The sequence below is a fragment of the Carya illinoinensis genome, chromosome 3 (assembly GCF_018687715.1).
Source record: "Carya illinoinensis cultivar Pawnee chromosome 3, C.illinoinensisPawnee_v1, whole genome shotgun sequence".
Taxonomy (NCBI): domain Eukaryota; kingdom Viridiplantae; phylum Streptophyta; class Magnoliopsida; order Fagales; family Juglandaceae; genus Carya; species Carya illinoinensis.
In genome coordinates this window covers 10,848,091-10,866,614 of record NC_056754.1, presented here as the reverse complement: position 1 = coordinate 10,866,614, position 18,524 = coordinate 10,848,091, and the positions used below count along the sequence as shown (strand labels likewise).

Below are 18,524 nucleotides of genomic sequence, written 5' to 3'. Positions count from 1 at the left end.
TTTAGCGAAAACGAAATGCACAAAGTTTGAAGAAGAATTTTGATTTGTTTGGATACGAAACTTATTTCAATTCATTTCATCTAATGATTATAATAAATAATTTAATTTTTTAAAATTTTAAAATAAAAATAATATTAAAAATTTATATTTTATTTTATTTTTAATTTTTATTTCATCTAATTTCAACTCCTCGCCCCATCCTGTCCTTGACTTGAAGAAAGAGAGATCAAAAAATATTAATAAGGAAAAATATAATTACAAGCATAATTGTGTATTAATCTGTGCACTAATATGATGTGATTGATAAAAAATAAATTTTATTAAAAATAATATTAATTTAAATTTTAAATATAAATAAATTAATATTAATATATAAATTAATACGCAACTGTATTTATAGGTAATAAAACTCTATTAATAATAAAAGGAAAGTGGGGTTTAGCAGCCGTTGAACAGGCCGATCGATATGGTGGATCTGGATTGATAACGATAAAAGAGGAATAGGGCCACTTTACGACATGGCCCACAAAGATTCCGTCATTAACAAGACACGGAATTAAAGAATTTTTTATATATTGTACTGTGCTATTAATTATTGAATCCATCGGTATCGGGGGCCGGCGGCAGCCACATGGGCGCCGATGTTACTTGCACATATATATCTCAACCACGCACGCATGAAGACAATATTTTGTTTTTCCAGTTAATGTGAAAATAGGTATATAGGGAGTGTCTTCTATAGCGTACTCCTCGTATTCGTAAAATTACAACACCATCATTTTCGTATAAAAGCTAGCGAGATGATTCACGGTCGACGCTGATCGTTCGGAGAAAATGGTACGTACGCAGCGCCCAATGGGTCGCCATTCTTCGGATTTTTCATTTTCTTAATTTGTGAGAAATCGAAATTAATAACCTCCTTTTTTTTTATATATATTTTTATAAGTATAGCCAATGAATCATTCATTTTAATAATAAAAATCATTACAAGATATTGTTTCTATCAAGCCATACAGCTTGTGATACAAAAGAATTGGACAACATTCCCACCACATATCAATACCCTTAACATTCCATGCATTCCTTGTTAACTGATGCTGCCACGTTGCCTAGCCTGCTGACATGTAAAATCTGAACATGTTGAAAGCTCCTCAGCATGCGACGAATAACTTGAATATTAACGTCCTTTCTAACTGATCAAAAAATATTAAATTTTCAATATGTTTTCATTTACACTTCCAATTAAGATAATTTATTATTATGATGAAAAGGTACTAAATGATACTTATTAATAATTTGAGAAAAACTGAAAAAACTATAATTATTAACGTTCGTACCCTTTTAACATATATATATATATATATTCTTCTCAAAAAGTAAAAGTATATATTTTTTTATAATTATAATAATTTTTTTTAAAAATATTAATGGAAAGAATATAGATTTTTAAGAAGTATTATACGTACAGAGAACAAGAAGTTGACAACGGATTTGTACTTAAATAACGGACATGTAAATATAGATAAAAGAAAATTCGGCATATTTTTTATATTTTAAAAAATTCGTCATATCTGTGGGTTGATAAAAGGAAAATGATAGAATTATTATTATTTTATTATTTATTTATTATTAATTTTGTATTTATTTTTTTTAATTTTTAATTTTATTTAATAGTTAATAAAGTGAATATTAGTAAAATTATATATTTTTAAAATTGTTTTTAATGGTTAAGAATGTTAAAAAAATATTAAAAAAATGATAAGAAAAGAATTCTCTTGGTAGAATCCGATCCCATTAAAATAGAACTTTTATCTGAGACTTTGGGGGTTGGGAGGCAGAACCGGAGTGCCATTTTGCCAACTCATAATAGGACATCTGTACCTTATAATGACATCCCACCCAAAACTCCTCCAACTTTATTCTTATTATTTTATTAGCCCAACCAACCTGTTATTCACTCTCTCAAATTCACTCTAGCTCTCTCCCTCTCTCTTTCCCTGTCTTGTCTTCGTTACCGATTTTAGCAGAGACATGGCAGAGCAAGAACCCGCCGTCAAGGTCGAGCCCGAAGCCCCCTTGGATCCTGAGCCTGAGCCTGCGCCTGCGCCTCCCCCTCCGGCAACAGAACACCTCGAACAACCTCCCAAAGATGTCACCGAGGAGAAATCCGTAATTCCAGCTCCTCCTCCTGAACACAAGCCCGATGACAACAAAGCAATTGCCGTCGTTGAAAGTAACTCTCTCTCTCTCTCTCTCGTTTTACCAATTTTTCTCTCCCCCCCCCAAAAAAAAAAAAAAAAAAGGTTAGCTTAAACTTCAACGTCCGTTAGGTTGATGAGAAAATAAGATAAAAGTTCATGTCTCTTTGATCTTATTTGAGCGTTATGTCTCTGCCTACTTTTTGACGACTGCTTTTAGCTGGACCTTGACATGTGTTTGGTTGATGAAAAAAAGTAAAAGTACGGGCTCATCTTTTTATGTCGTTTCTTTTTATTCGAACTGAGGTTGATACGTATCTTTTTTTTATTTATACGTATCTTATTGTCTTAATTTGTTTTGAGAGTGTGTTTTTAATACCCTGGAATCTTAATCTGATAATTTTGAATTTGAATCTTTCGGTGTCCTACTCTTTCTAGACAGCCAAATGGAGCACGTCTTTGTGTTTATATGGATTCTTCGTTGTTTCAATTTCTCTGATTTGTAAAAACTTTGAGATGGAAAATCTTTTGTTATTTGGATCCAAACAACTACTTTATCAGCTTCAGATGGTGTCTTCCTCATCCATTTATATAAACAATAATTTTCACCTTTATTTTATCAGTACAAACAATAATTGTAACCTTTATAATCAAATACTATATCAAATCCCTAGTATAACCGATGCTATTATGTGAAAGAGAAATGCTTGGTTTACAAGACATCTTACAAAAATAAGTTTACAAATTGACGAGGTGTGATACGTCAAATTATAAAGTTGTTTTAATTCAAAAGTAGATCTGATGTATCGCCTTAAGCCATAACAATTTGTAAATTTCCTTTGCAAGATCGTTATGTAGACCCAGCACATCCCTTTGTAAAATCATAATCCATGGTGTTCACGGTGTTCCGATTGTCTTCTCATATATAGGTTATTCACTCTTTATCTGCAGTTTCTCTATTAGACTATTATCAGTGTGTGGATGAAGCTCTTAGGCTTTAGCAATGTTTGTAATTTGCCTATTTTTCTAAAACGAATCAATTTTGCCAGAGGCTCCAGAGCATGCCGAACAGAAAAGTACTGAGGGTTCTATCAACCGAGGTAATCTCAAATCTTAATGTTACCTTCCTTGTCCTTGTACCTCCAATGTATATATTATACTAGGATTAGCTAATTAACTCAAAATTATCTCAGACACTGTGCTTGCAAGAGTTGCAACAGAGAAGAAGATATCACTAATCAAGGCATGGGAAGAAAGTGAAAAATCCAAAGCAGAGAACAAGTATGCACTTTCTTGAGCACTTGCTCTTTTGAGTATTTATGGGAAGGTCCTATCTGTATTACTGTCTAATTGTTACTGAGGAGCTAAGCAAAGAACATGAGAAACAAGCTTTGACCAAAACCTAGCACACCAGCAAACTTGACCCTGTGTTTTAGCATAGTTATTCGAGTCTACTGTGCTATGGTGCCATTTTTTGTGAAGATATTGATCTTGTGAATACTTTTCAAAAATAGATTTACACCATAGAAAAAGAATTAGAATGAAATTGGTGAGTTGTTTTAATGAACCAATTGAATGGAAATTCTCACTTCTCAAGAGTTTGTCTCTTACTGCATTCATCTAACCTAATTCTCGGTTCAGCTAAAAAAGTGTGTGTAATGTGCCTATATCTTAATAATATCGTTTTCAGAAAATTCATCATTCATGTTTCAGAAGATTCAGTGCCCGTCCAATATTTGTTACCTAGGTACAAACGGGTACAATTTATGAAATCTGAAAGCTACTTTGTTAATATTTACATAACACGAAGTTTAACCAAAAACAAATCAGATAATTGCACAACTGATTTGGAGTTGTATCGAATTGTTTTTGTTTTTCTGCTGATTGGTTATCATGGCTCGTTACTTCTATGTTAGAAAATAACATGAGATTGCAGTTAATAACTTCCGTTTTTGACATATTTCGATCTAAATTTTGCATACTAAAACTATGTTGAAATTATTGAAAAGGGCTCATAAAAAGTTATCTGCCATTGGAGCGTGGGAGAACAGCAGGAAAGCATCTATAGAGGCTGAGTTGAAAAAGATTGAGGTAACGAGTCTTCCTTTCAAGGTGTTCTTAGAACATAATGTGCTGCAATTAAGTGGAAACCCGAGGATGCCAATAGAATTGCATCAAACCATAGGAGGCATCAGGGGTATTGTACCAAAAGTCCTACTCTATTACTTCGAGCCAATCTCCATCCCCCCCACCCAAAGGAAAAAGAAAAACTACTTCAAAGTGTACTTGTTCCACGTGCTATTTGATCAACCTAGTAAGGTATTTTAATTTACCACTACCATGCTGTCAATTGGATCCTGTAAGCTAGAACTACATTGTAATTCTATGATTTAGGTTTTATAAATTGATTAAAACTAAATAAGAAAGTGAAAGCAAATCATGTGTTACCTCCAAACTGAGTTGGTGGCTTAAGTACTGATTATTCTCTGCCAAAGAAAAGGAGTCTAGGTAAAATCAGAATCTCCAGCATAGGAGACAACAATGATTATGAACTTGCTTCATGTTGTAATGACATAACACATTTCTATTGTGAGCAGGAAAGGTTGGAGAAGCAGAAGGCTGAATATGTGGAAAAAATGAAAAACAAAGTAGCTATGATACACAAGGCGGCAGAAGAAAAGAGGGCAATGACTGAAGCTAGACGTGGGGAAGATATTCTCAAGGCAGAGGAAATGGCTGCAAAATACCGGGCCACTGGAACTGGTCCAAAGAAGCTCCTTGGTTGTTTTTCAGCCTAGAAATTTCAGGTCTGGTTGAAATGTGTTTGAATTATTTGTAGTCATTATTCGTTTGGAGATCAATACGTTGCTGTTGTGTGTCACAGTGATTTATGTGTGTGTATATTGCATCTGAATTTTGAAGAAAACCTAACTTATTAGTTTGTAAAAAAAAAAAAAAAAACATGTATAGTATTGGATGGAATCAGGGAGTTTTCTGAAACCATGTTGTAAGATTTGTTTGCATTTATTTTTTTAAAATAAATTTGAGTCAATACCTTTTATATATACGAAGGATAGAGGGAAATAAATACAAATTGGACGTTGAAAGTTTACCATCGACTTCGACACGACGTTTTTCCAGCTATATTTATCTCTGGAATAATCCATCATATATTTTTAGGTAGACTGAGTAATTGAAAGTCGCTGTCGCCCCTAAACATGGTCACTCGTTTCAAATCATAAAAAACTAATTTTGGTATCGTGCCCTTAAAAATTCTCCTAATAGAAATAAAGAGACATTCACTCTAAAATGTTGCCGGCGTCAAAATACACCTTTCCCCACAAATTCACACACTTCCTGTGGTGGAACCTGAAAGTGAATATACCAAAAACTTCTACTGTACTTCTAGGCCCATATGATTGATTACAATGAAGCTGTAATCAAGAGGAACATTTGGCGAGAAAATTTAGGAAACCAATTGGACTCAAAAGAAGATACACATATGGCAAAACAGAAGGTGCCAGACCATCTGCCTAGCTAAAAACTCGCGCAATGCAAGACCGGAAAGAGGCATCTTGTGTTCACATTTTAGTGTCGAGCCAAATTGTCTATACTTGGAAGACATCATCACCATCTGGGAAATCTAGCAGTAAGTTGAATGCTGCAGTATTGGAAGAATCGATGTGATTGTTAGAGCTGAGAGAATTCGGGCTGGCCATTGCGTCTTCTATCATTGGTCTATAGCTGTCTTCTTGTTCTGGAGTCATGTTCGTGGCGCCCCAGGTCCTGGTGTTTTTTGCTTGAGAACCTGAACCACATTTTACAGGTGAAGATGCTTGAGAGACGGGGCTTTGGCAAGCTTCCCCATCTTTCCCATTCATCTTCCGAAATGATTCTCCAACTTCAGTATTCCATAGACGGAGGAAGTAATCAGAATCTGTCCTGCCCATCGATGATGGCTTGTGCAGTAACGTTTCCATTGACAAGCGAGCCTCTGCCTCGACTCTGGCACTCTCCCATTGTACTATGTGGCGGGTGGAAGGAGATTCAGATTCGACGTTGCTTAGCTCCAGTTTGGATGAGGGCTTGTGCATCCATGGTCTCTGGACGGTGCAAAGCTGACGCTTCTTCAAATGAGTGTTCCAAAAGTTCTTAATCTCATTGTCTGTTCTTCCGGGCATTTGTGATGCTATGGCAGCCCACCTACAGGGAAATTAAAAACACAAGGTCCATTTATTGGTAACACAATCCATGGAAAAAATTTAGAACAAATAAACAGAAACATTCTTATCAATACTGATTTCAAGATTTACAAGCCTGGAATTAAAGTCAATTGATTTTTCTTTAATATTCCAAAGATAAGGTGGAAGATATCAAAATTTATACAGAAGTATTGCAAGCCAGGGCAACCTGGTTCTGATGTCTGTTTGAGACAATTATATTTGGAAAATCAGGAGAGCCCAAATAATTGAATTATTTTATATTGCCATCTAATACAATACCGCCTAGTAATAATAATGTCCAGGTGCTTTGCATATAAGGTAATCCAATGTAGACCCACGAGCATTGTGCCATTGTTTGGTAAAATGCATGTCTGAATTAACCCTCCAAATGTATCAAAACTTGATTTATCACAAATTCGAAGCTCAAGTTGAGTACATTGCCGAATCCACCTTTATATACATACAAGGAACAAGCTATCAAATCTACAAGGTGATTTATGCATCAAGGTAACATCACTCATATCTGAGACGGAGAGAGTGCAGAAATATAATTGCCTAGGAGTTTGAGGAGAGCATAACGTTATTCTACAAATATACACTAAACCCCCAAGCGAGAGCTAGCAAGAGAAGCAAAGAATGACCGCTAACTCGTACCTGTTACCGAGCATTCCATGGAGCTGAATGACAGCATCCTCTTCCTCTGGAGAAAAGGGACCACGTTTTATGTCAGGACGAAGATAGTTTATCCACCTAAGCCGACAACTCTTTCCACATCGAAGGAGACCTAAGTCAAAGCCATATTAATTAGTTCATTACTTAAAAATTCTGACAATTGAGAGGGTTAATTAACGCAGGCATTCAAAGCTAGCTCGGTGAAGCACAATCTACTCGTAATCCAAAAGTGGACAGCCACATTATGTGCTTGCATGTGCTTGAAGTCGAAGATGCACCATGAAAATATAAAACAATGGAAATATTATGAATCATCTTAAACGTGTCAAAATGGCAGAATATCCAACCGTATGCTACTCAACAGGAAAAAAAAGATAATAATCTAGAAATCTCTCTCTCTCTCTCTCTCTCTCTCTCTCTCTCTCTCTCTCTCTCTCCACACGTTAAAGAGTAAAGGAAAGAAAAGTCATGATCATGAAGAAGAATGCGCGTCACCTTTTACCCAGCAAAATATGTCTTCCAACAACAGGTAACGGCATCTTATAGATGCTAAGACGACCGCCTTAAATCATCAGATATATTAGCAGCCCAACAAAAAAAATAAAAAAGAGAGCTTTTACTTCCAATTGCGCTTAGCAACGCAATTCCAGAAGAAAAAAAAAATAAAAAAGAAGAAGAAGAATTACCAGCATGCTTGGGGAGGGAACGCCAGCTACCATGGCCGTGGTTGTTGATGTACTGCACCAAGATTTGGTCCTCTTCAGGAGTCCAGGCCCCTTTCTTTACTCCCTCCTTGTCACAACACGGTGCCCTTCCCATCCTTACCACCTAGCTAGCTAGCTACCTAGCTCATTTACACAATGTCGAACCTCCCTTTGCGACTTTGATATACTTTTAGCCCACAGAGAGATGTTACTCCCATGTTTAAGAGCAAGGCCGGGAGACAGAATCGGGGTGACGGGATTTTTCACCTGGACCTGACGGCCATAAATGCTGGTGTATTATGTTGATCCTATGTGGTGGAAAATCGGCAGGCTTTCTGGACCCAGCGTTGCATTTATTTGTACTTTCCCAGCATGAACTGCTTGGTTGATGAGCCATTTTCATAGAAAATATTGAAGTTTATTACCAGGGCCCAAAAGAAGCAGAACGCACCAGTGTCCAGTGAATAGTGAGTACCGTATCTAAATGAAAAAAACTTTAAATTTAATCAAAGGACCACACATCAAAGGGGCCGGCAGGCCTATTAATGACGGTATATTGACATAATAAATACATGGGACACCAAAAGATTTAGGGATCTCATGTCACTCATACATGAAAAATGATTTGTGCAAGTGTATGGTTTATAGTTTCATGCAGACCATGCCATTTGAAAAAGAAAATGAAATTGATAGAAATTTTATTTTCTATTTTCAAAAGTTATTTTCCTTTTTTATAACTTGATAGAATTTAACGATGAAAAATTATTGAGAATTCCCACCCCTCTATGTGTTGTAATTAACATATATCTTGCTTGCCGAGGAAAAAAAAAAAAAATCTTCTCAATCTAACTTGTCCTACATCAGTTTCTGTTAGGCAATTATTGGTACCATGACAGGCTGGAGCAATGATGGCAGATTTATCCACGAGAGCTGTACTACTGTTGAAATTGAAATTGAGTTAATATGAAAGTTGTGATCGACGTTCGACCACTTGCTAGATGTTCTTTATACTAGCAGAGAGATGGTTAGGAAAAAAAAAATAGTACCAGAGAGGTCATGATACTGTAGATGAAAACATACGTTGTGTAAATAAAGGTTGCTGATCATGTCCTGATGCAATATTTCTAGCTAAATCACGCCCAAACTCAGCTTCTTGAAATGAAATTGTTTTGTCTTGTTGATCAGGTGATCATTCAACTTGCATGCATTAATGTCCTTTTTCTGGAAAGTAACGACCGAGATGGATCGAGTAGGCCGGGCAGAACCGCAGAAGAAATTTTGTGGTTCAGAGTGCGTCTGTCAAATAATTGTCAATGTACGTGGCTTCGACTCAGCATTTGCAAGCATTGCAGTTGAAAGCGAATCTACATTGATTAATTAAACCAAAAACAAAGTTCAGAAGGATCGGGGTGCATGAAATAAAGTGTGACTGAGAGCAATTCATTCATCGGAGTTCGTAAATAAAATAATGAATTACGACTAGACAGACACTCTGTATCGATCTGTTCATTGAGTTCAGTTCAAACTTTTTCGCCAGATTTTGGAACCGACTTGTACGTACGGCATTAATGCTTCTCCGCTGACTTACCGTGAACTTCATTAGCTTGCATTGAATAATACCGCTTCTGTTCATTTTTTATATTCCAATTACAAACGGGAAGTGTCAGCTTCTTTCCCATAAACTTTACAATCTCAAAATGTTTCAACGTAAACTTTCAGCCAAATCCCAACTCATCTACATTGAATGCAACTCAAATGGTATAAATCTGATGATGTTATGAATTTGCCAACTAGATAGTTTAGCGTAGAAAAACATGTATGTGAAAGGGAAAGTACAGGAGCTCGCGAAAGATAAAAAAGGGAGAAAAAATCTGCGGAAGAAACAAGGAAATGAATGTTCTTACCGTACGTACTCAGAGCTTTTTGTCTCGGAACATTTACCAACCCTATAACTTTAATTTAGGAGATCCAATCCATAATCTCTTCGGATTATGGTTAAGCTAACCATAGTTGGAAGGGTGAGGGATGCAAGGGTTGCCTCTCCCACAGGCTAGGACCCATGCAGGTATATGAGTGAAGAAAATTACAACTTCTGATCATATTTTGAGCAGCAGGCAGACTACTCAGAGAAATCTCCAGCTAGAGGAGCCTTGATACCTTTCAAGATGACCATCCTCGTTGATTATCACTGCTTTAATTAGTATCCCTCTTTCTTTTCAGTTGTTTTTTTTTTAGTAATATTATGTACAAATTTAAGTCGATAATTTTTATATAAATTATTTGTAAAAAAGTGAATCATACTAATAAAAAATAATTTTTTTATACATTTTTAAGTGGTCTTTACTTTTTTATAAAGGCTCATATGAAATTTGCCTATTTGAAACTTGTACAAATCATTTCTTTTAGTTAAAAGTTCTCCAAAGTATTGCAAATAGTTCTTCTACTTCCAGTCATACACCCAGTGACAGAACTATGAACTAATTTTATGAGGGATTCAACTTTTCTACTGTGCGACACATTTATATAAAATAAAAAGAAACTCAAAAATTATAAAAATATGATTATATATAAAACTAAATCTCAATAATTTGCTACCTATACATATAAATAAAATTATAAAAAACACAAATTAATAAATGTTTCAAATTTCTTACGATAATGTTTAATGGAATAATATTAATTCATTATTATTTTTGTAATGAAATATTTAAAATTTATTTTCTTCATAGAAACTATCAAGTGGTCTTTTAGAAGGTTATCTTTCATTCTAATATATACGTAAGTTAGTTTATCAAGTTTTACAAAAAATCTAGATATTTTCATGTCATATTAAGTATATAACGTACTATAATTGACATCTTACATATTTTTTTTTTATTCAATGAAGTCTAGTGGATAAAATCTCTCAATTATTTTTCATGTAAATCTTTAACCTTAAATGATTTTTTAATTTATTTTTACTTTAGATTCCATATTAAGAAGTCTAATATAGTATAACAAAAAATTTTGAGATCCAGATTAATAAGTTTATTATTTTTTCTAAACTTAGTTTTAATTTAATTTTGATGAGGCCACATCTTTAAAAATAAATAATATATAGAAATTATACAGAATTCCGAAACTATAGAAAAAAGAAATTGGAGAAAGAAATTTCTAGATATATTGAAATTTTAAAAAAAGTTAGAGAACATGTGGGGATTGTAGATTTTTTTTGGGGGGGGGGGGGTAATTATATAATATACTTATATAATTATAAATAAAATATAGGGTATATTTTGAATTTTTAAAAAAATTTCGAGGGGGCCACGTAGGTCCTACACAGTTACACCACACGTTTGTTGAGGGAAGAAAATGAAAAGGATAAAAAATGAAAATAAATGTGTGGTGTAGAGTTTAATACTCATTTACCACAACCTTACACCACATATGCTGGGTAGAATTTTTCATCTGCATTTAATATTCATAATTGTTCCTCCCCATATCTAGGCATTTGCGGCCTGGTTAATAAGCACCATATTGCAATAATATCATCTTTATGGATTTCTAGAAAGCCATGATCACATGCAGTCATGTTTTTGTTAATATTGGTAGTATTTCAATTTATTAATTGTGCACAATCTGGTTAATGTGCTCTTAGAGGAAGGAGGTGTTAGAGTTTGGATTGGCATTTTGCAGAAACTAATATCTAACAATGTAACCAAAAACTAAAGAAGCTGATCACCATAAGCCATAGCATACTGCATTAATCACCAAATATCATAAGCAAGCAGTGATCGATGATGGTATTTCTCTATTTTACTCAATTTATCTTTTGCTGTTAAGATACTTGGTGGAGAATGGTATGTTCTCCATCACATTGTACGATTCTTCGTATCTAAGAAAGCTAGCTTTTCATCATCTACAAGACTCGCAACAGGCCGGAGTTAGAGAAGATTGGCAAGATTTACATGTGATATGGTCAAAACGATAATTATGCTAGTATTAGAAACTCAATCAAACTAGATCAATATATCTCTCGAGATATTCTTGTGTCCAGTACTGAGTCATGTACGTTAAGGCAATAGTCATAGACTCATGATTGATGTTGAACAGAGAGAAGAGGGGTAAACGTACTCGAGATTCCCACATATATACTGATTAATTTGCCTATATATAGTTTCTGCTTTCTATTTTTTGGGTTGCAAGTGAATGGCTTCTAATGTCACTACAAGGAAAACGGCATTTTGCGGCCAATTTATAGCGGCGAAAAGACTATTAACAACCAATTTTCTTGTAGTGTGTCTCCCAAAATGAATATTACAAGCTGATTGTTGCATAATCAGCTAGCCATAGTACTACGTGACCTAGCTTGAGACACAACTACAAGAAAAATGTTTATTTATGGTTAATTATTTGCTGCAAAAATGATTATTTTCTATCTAAACAAGTCAATTCTCATCACAAATAATCGTTCTTGTCACAAATAACTCATTATAAATGCTTTTTTTTTTTTGTAAGTGAGAGTCAATTACTAAATTAGCCTTAAAACCTATTTGTAATTGGTTTGTATAATTTGAGGGCCTTCGAGGACTGGTTAAGATCATCATGGTGAAAGGAAACCCAAGTTGTAATGCTATTATATATTTCTCTTCCACCTTATATATAGGTGGACGTACCCTAACCTCTTGCAAGAATCATCGCAGTACGTATAAGCTAGCTTTAAAAAACTTTGCACTAATATTGGTGAACATATATAATATTTAAGCTAATGGGAATTATGAAAATCTGTGGAGTCATATATACAGTCATTCTTCTTTGAATTTCAGTTCTAGATCCATGCTGATCAAGCTTTAACAAACCGTAATATTACAGAAAGATCATCACATCAAGGACCACATCAAGAGCAGCACATGAAGAGAAGATAGAGGACAAAAAGTATTGGGCACTTTGATTTTATGAAATAAATGACAAGGGTTTCTCCAAAAGCACTCCAATAGAAGAATAGCTTCTAATTAAACTTATCTCATCTCCAACGGCTAGTTTCATAGTCAAAGGAGTAAATTACTTTCAATAATTTTTAGAGGTACGTTTCTTTATCAGTGCCGATATATATTATTATTATTATTAAAGAATAATTAGTGGTTATTCTTCCATGCATGATGTCGCCTTTGAAACCTTCCCTAGTTATATATACATCACATCATTGTTCATGTTGAGATCACGACATACATCATCCCCGGAGATAAATTGATCCTCAAACTTAAACTGTGAATTAAACATCTCAGTGGCCGAAGCATGGCTTTGCATGTTGTGAAACTGGCCACCATATGCTCCATCATTTGATGAAAAGCCATGCATGGGAGTGAACTGGAAGTTTGGATTATGAGAATTAGGAGCATCTGATCTGGAGATTAGTCCCTCACCTGAATCTGCAATATTGTTCCAACCATGGACATGATCTAGGGAAAGCCACTCAGCAAATAAAACCTTTGGTAAGAAGCTGCTACAGTTAGCCTGATCCCCAGGGAAGTCACATGAAGTCTGTGGAACGGATTCCTGATCAGTACACTTTAGTGATTTTCCCACATGTCCAAGTACTGAATCGTAAATTGGAACTCCGATTGCCGACCTTTTGGGAGAGGATGAAGAATCCATATTAATGTCTGAGCTTGAACTTGTATACTGAGTTTTGATGTGAGCTTTCATTTCTTCAGCCTTGGCCACTTTCTTCTTCAGATAAGAATGCCAGTAGTTCTTTATCTCGTTATCTGTTCTTCCAGGTAAATGCTGCGCTATCTGAGACCACCTGCTCATTGAACAACAGTACGTACGTGATTGGTTTTTGGAGAGCTTTTAAGTACGTATTTGCATCATGGACCAAAATTACTTCCTTTGTTTTCACCTTTGACCATGGAATTGAGAACATTAATGTACTAGAATTTGAGGCACTAATTAAAAACATAATTTTAAAACATAAGGGAAGTACCGCATGCACCCTTCGTAATTGCTTACTTGTTGCCTAACATGCGATGCAAGGTTAAGATTGTGTCCTCCTCTTCCTCGCAAAACATACCTCGCTTCAGTCCTGGCCTTAAGTAGTTAATCCACCTTAATCTGCAGCTCTTTCCGTTCCTCTGCAAGCCTGAGTGTAAAATTTGTAGGATGAGGGATAAAAAAAAAAAAAAAGGTCAATTGATGAGGATGTATCCAACATAATTTTGGTCGGCTCAAGCAAAAAGTTGAGTTTTCTTTTGTCTTTTCAGAAAGGTGAAAAAAACTAGCAGTCATCATCAATCTTTCTAGAGCCAACAATATTAGTTTCACATTTACCACGAATTTAATTTCTGGCTGTTGGCTTGAGATCTATCCTATTATCTCCCTAAAAATAAATAAATAAATTATCAACTAATGACAGTACTGTAAAATTCGTAAAGTAAACGTACAAGTTCTAGTAGTAAAACACCCAAAAATAGCAAGCGTGTCTCTTATTTTATATATATATATATATATATGTATGTATGTATGTCATGTGTATGTGTATACATATCATGAACTAGAATCACTTTCACAAAATAGTAAAACAAGTAGTTTAAACAAACAAGCTACGTTTCGATCGGTGTCTCCTCCATGAGAGAAAAAAGAATTTGTAATCTTATATTATCTGTACAATTTCGGAAACATTCCCTTTGTAACCTATATGTATAGATCAGACACCTCATCATTTTATTTTATAATTATCTTATTTTTCTTTTTAGCTTATATATTAACCTATATGTATAACCCAAACCTTAATTCGCACTAAAAAGACATTTCATTGCATTGTTTTCCCCAATAAAGTCATTCGATTTTTTGACATTAAGATCATTAAATAGATGTTTGAAGACGACAGGTTTCCTACCATACATGATTACCAATTCAATAGAGAGGAAAAAAAATGACTTTGATGTTAGAGTGGTTATTGATCTCCCATTATTTGTCTTTTTGAATTTCCTACACTTAAGTACTCTTCTATATATCATTTTCCTATTACTTTTCCAATAAAGAAAAAAACTTATAAATGAGTTTATGCTATATATTGATTCATCGTTATTTATTCCTTTGATATTTTCCTCACCACTTAACAATTCTGTTTTAATTATTCTAACCCAATTAAGCCGCAGACATGAATTCCTTTTTCATCATGCAGTAGCCCACGTCAAATTATACATGATACCCACGTTGATCGAATATTTATTAACTAGCACTGGCTGAGTTTATTTTTCGGATGGATTTATATTTATATATCGATGTTAAAAGTAGGCACTAATTCGAGTTTAAAGATCTAAATTATTGCTTAGTTGGGGTGGATCAATGAGGCTAGATCCTAATGAAGTCAACGAATTCCAGTCGGCCCTTTTATCAAGCAAAAACCCATGACAGATTCCTACCAAACAATGTAACAGTAATTATAGGCCTATTGACAAGTTTGAAACAATCATTCGTCGATATATTTCTGTAAAAGGATGATAAAGCTGGGAGAATATTTTAAAAAAGAAGAAGGAAATTACAATACACATTAAGAAGTTTAATTAGCACCCATAAGCAAGACATACGGTACGTACCATGGATCGCAATGCATTAATAGATCACGACTTTGTAAGGAGTATAGCGAACTCACCAGCGTTTATGGGGACGGAGCTCCAGCAGCCATGCCCATGTTTGAGAACGTAGTTTCGAAGCCTTTGATCTTCTTCGGGTGACCACAGGCCCCTTCTGTGTTTCGGCTTTATTGGCTTCTCTGATGACTTGCACCCCATTTTCCAAATTGAGTTTTAACAACGGCTAGCTAGCTGTATGATATGTGCCTGATCTATGATCTGTATCTGTATCTGTTCTATATATGATATGTGCCTGATCTATGACACATGATCTGTTTGTATCATGTGTCTCACAGAGAGAGAGACAGACAGAGAGAGAGAGAGAGAGAGAGAGAGAGAGAGAGAGAGATTCTATATGTGATGGGCTGATTGGTAGCAGAACAGTATTGGCCAGCTGACCAGAAAGACTTTGGCATTTAAAGCAATGATTAGTTGAAGTCTACTTCTTTCCAAAAATCATAGGAATTAACAAAGCGTTAAAGAATCTTGAATTGTTTTTGTTTTGTTCTTCTCTGTTTAACTTTAACCTACATATAAAAAGTTCTAAGTTTTTTTTTTTTTTTCTTTTTGAAAAAAAAATTCTACGCAATCATACGTAAACGTTTAGAAAAGTAATAAATACACGTCACTTTTTACAACACTTTATACAATAATATTTTAAAATGAGGGATATTTTTACAAAATACCCTATAAAACTAACATCATTTTATAAAAATATCTTTATTTTATAACATGCGTATTGAAATATATTGTATAGATATCATTACTCTTATGTACAATGGGATCACTCTATTAGATTGGGTAGCAAGACTTTTCTGTACCACTTTAGGACTAATTTTTTTAGACTAGCTGTCCTTACTACAAGATAAGTGGGCTTTTGTAACTCAAATTTAGTGACCAAAAAGATTATTTCCAACGGTTTTTGTAGGAAATAGTCATTTTGGTCACTAAATTTTGATCACAAAAGTCCGCTTCTCTTGTAGTGCCTTAAAGTTTTGGGAATTTATGGGCTGTTTATTTAGGCTTCAATAGAAAATATTTTCTTTAAAAATTGTAATTCTCTTGGGTATGACACTAAATTTTGAAAAAGTTTGAAAGTATCTTGTCTTTTATTGTTTAAATGGGATATAATGGTACCATAAACACAAATGCAACTTTGACAATACAATTGCCCGCATGCCACATAAATACAATTAGAATTTAGTTCTGTCAACTTGTTTGGGATACTCAATAATTATCTGTAAATTCACGTTTTGATCAATGTTAGATATAGAGTATGATTTTGATCGGATATGCCTGGCAAGCATCATATGCTAGCTCCAGCAATGCCAGACCAACCCGAAGAACCTCCAATCCTGTCTTACCATCAAGAAGAGGGTGAAAGATGGAAAAGCTTGTTAAGGCCGCTGGTACTTACGTACAAGAGTGTGAATTTTGCAGTCTCTCTGATTTATACACCAGCTTGTCCCAGAAACACTATTCCACCCGTTGGGGTTAATTTAGAACTAAGATTTAAAAAATAAAAAATAAAAATAAAAATTGACATATCCTACAACTTTTACCCGCTAGGGTATTACAATCTCCATCATTAATAAATTCATGACATATACATTATGTGTCATGACATAAATTAGAGTAGTACTGGCGTTGCTCTTTTTTAAGAAGTTGTGATTGGCTGGTGTTGTAATCAACTAAGTACCTCAAGTAGCACCTCCAAGAAACAATTTCCCTAGTCATGAGATGGTACGTACAAGAGTATGAATGCAGAGTCTCAAACCCAGCATGTCTGATTTATACACCTTGTCCCTCATCAACCACTATTCCACCCGTTGGGGTTAATTTAGAACCATGATTTTATTTTATTTTATTTTTTTAAAAGTGACATATCCTACAGCATTTACCGGCCTGTATTACAATCTCCATCATTAAATTCATGATGTATATATTTACCATGGGGTATTATAATCTCTTTAAAATGTATGTAGAATTCGGATGGACGTACGATCGATCTCTGATTGTCTGTCTAACTTTTCTTGAAAACCTAGAAATCCAAGAAAAACCTAGCTAGCTAGCTCGCGCTAGTTGTTGGCGTCATCTTATTCCCGCCCCACCGACGAGTTGATGTCCCAAGCAAATGCATCAGCTCGATTCCTATTCTATTCGCAATTATTCCAACCACCCAAAATTTGACTACAGTTTTTCTTTTAGTTTATATTTCGAATTAATGGCTTGCGATGATGGAACGTGGGAAATTCAAAGTGGAACATGCTAGCTGCAAAGTCGTGTTAATATCGACTTAAAAAAAAAAAAACAAATCCCCTTATTCTGATTGTGATCAATATTGATCTTATGCGATGTGTATACCTGCAAGTAATCATCTTCAATCATTAAAGGGAATCAGCGTTTTGGTTCGCTAATTCATTAAGTATTGGATTAATAAAGAGGTATGACAAACAAGATATCATATGCGTTTTAAAGTTCTTTGACAGACTGTCTCGATTGGCAGATTATTATTCCTTGACAAAATAGTCTCGATTGGCAGATTATTATTCCTTGACAAAATAAAAATAAAAAAATTCTGGGCATGGATCATCCAAAAGAGTAGGGATCATACGAAGGAAACTTCTCCGTCAATAAAATATATTTTCTGGCATTGTTTGGATTGAGAGAACTTTTTCATTAATCTTATCCCATCATTATAATTTTCTCAAACTCACACACTATGAAATATAATAAATAATTCAACTTTTTTCAAATCTTAAAACAAAAATTATATTAAAAAATTATATTCTAACAATATTTTAATTAACTTTCAACTTTCATTCATCATCTCAACTCACTACCAAATCCTTATTTTTTCAACCCTATCTCTCATTTATCTATGAAGAATAATGAAGCTGGCCGGGGTCTTCTTCTTTGCCCTCTAAATGGAGTGACCAAATAAATGAATTATATACCTTTCCAAAGTAGTCGAGCCAAAGCTCGGAACAAAATGAAATCTCATAACAGCCAAAGTTATGAAAAGCTACTAGATATTTTTATTTGGGTTAGGAATAGTATGGCATTCATATTTTGAGAAGTGTTACAGCAACAAATTATAAATTCTATAAA

The 18,524-nt window shown here is 34.4% G+C and overlaps 3 protein-coding genes across 3 annotated transcripts; 1 reads left to right on the top strand and 2 right to left on the bottom strand.

Moving 5' to 3' along the window:
• Positions 1-1,922: 1,922 nt before the first annotated feature.
• On the top strand, positions 1,923-5,198 carry LOC122303236 (remorin-like). The gene is made up of 5 exons (XM_043114902.1): positions 1,923-2,233; positions 3,248-3,298; positions 3,392-3,479; positions 4,208-4,289; positions 4,796-5,198. The coding sequence occupies exons 1-5, from the start codon at positions 2,032-2,034 to the stop codon at positions 4,994-4,996; spliced, it is 624 nt and encodes a 207-aa protein (XP_042970836.1). The 5' UTR covers positions 1,923-2,031; the 3' UTR covers positions 4,997-5,198.
• Positions 5,199-5,477: 279 nt separating this feature from the next.
• Positions 5,478-8,225, bottom strand: LOC122303235 (transcription factor MYB17-like). Its single transcript, XM_043114900.1, has 3 exons — positions 7,780-8,225; positions 7,076-7,205; positions 5,478-6,401 (listed from the first exon to the last, which is right to left on the bottom strand). Exons 1-3 carry the CDS (start codon positions 7,910-7,912, stop codon positions 5,807-5,809), a joined length of 858 nt encoding a protein of 285 aa, XP_042970834.1. The 5' UTR covers positions 7,913-8,225; the 3' UTR covers positions 5,478-5,806.
• Positions 8,226-12,649: 4,424 nt separating this feature from the next.
• LOC122303234 (transcription factor LAF1-like) lies at positions 12,650-15,719 on the bottom strand. The gene is made up of 3 exons (XM_043114899.1): positions 15,434-15,719; positions 13,789-13,918; positions 12,650-13,582 (listed from the first exon to the last, which is right to left on the bottom strand). The coding sequence occupies exons 1-3, from the start codon at positions 15,570-15,572 to the stop codon at positions 12,961-12,963; spliced, it is 891 nt and encodes a 296-aa protein (XP_042970833.1). The 5' UTR covers positions 15,573-15,719; the 3' UTR covers positions 12,650-12,960.
• Positions 15,720-18,524: the final 2,805 nt, after the last annotated feature.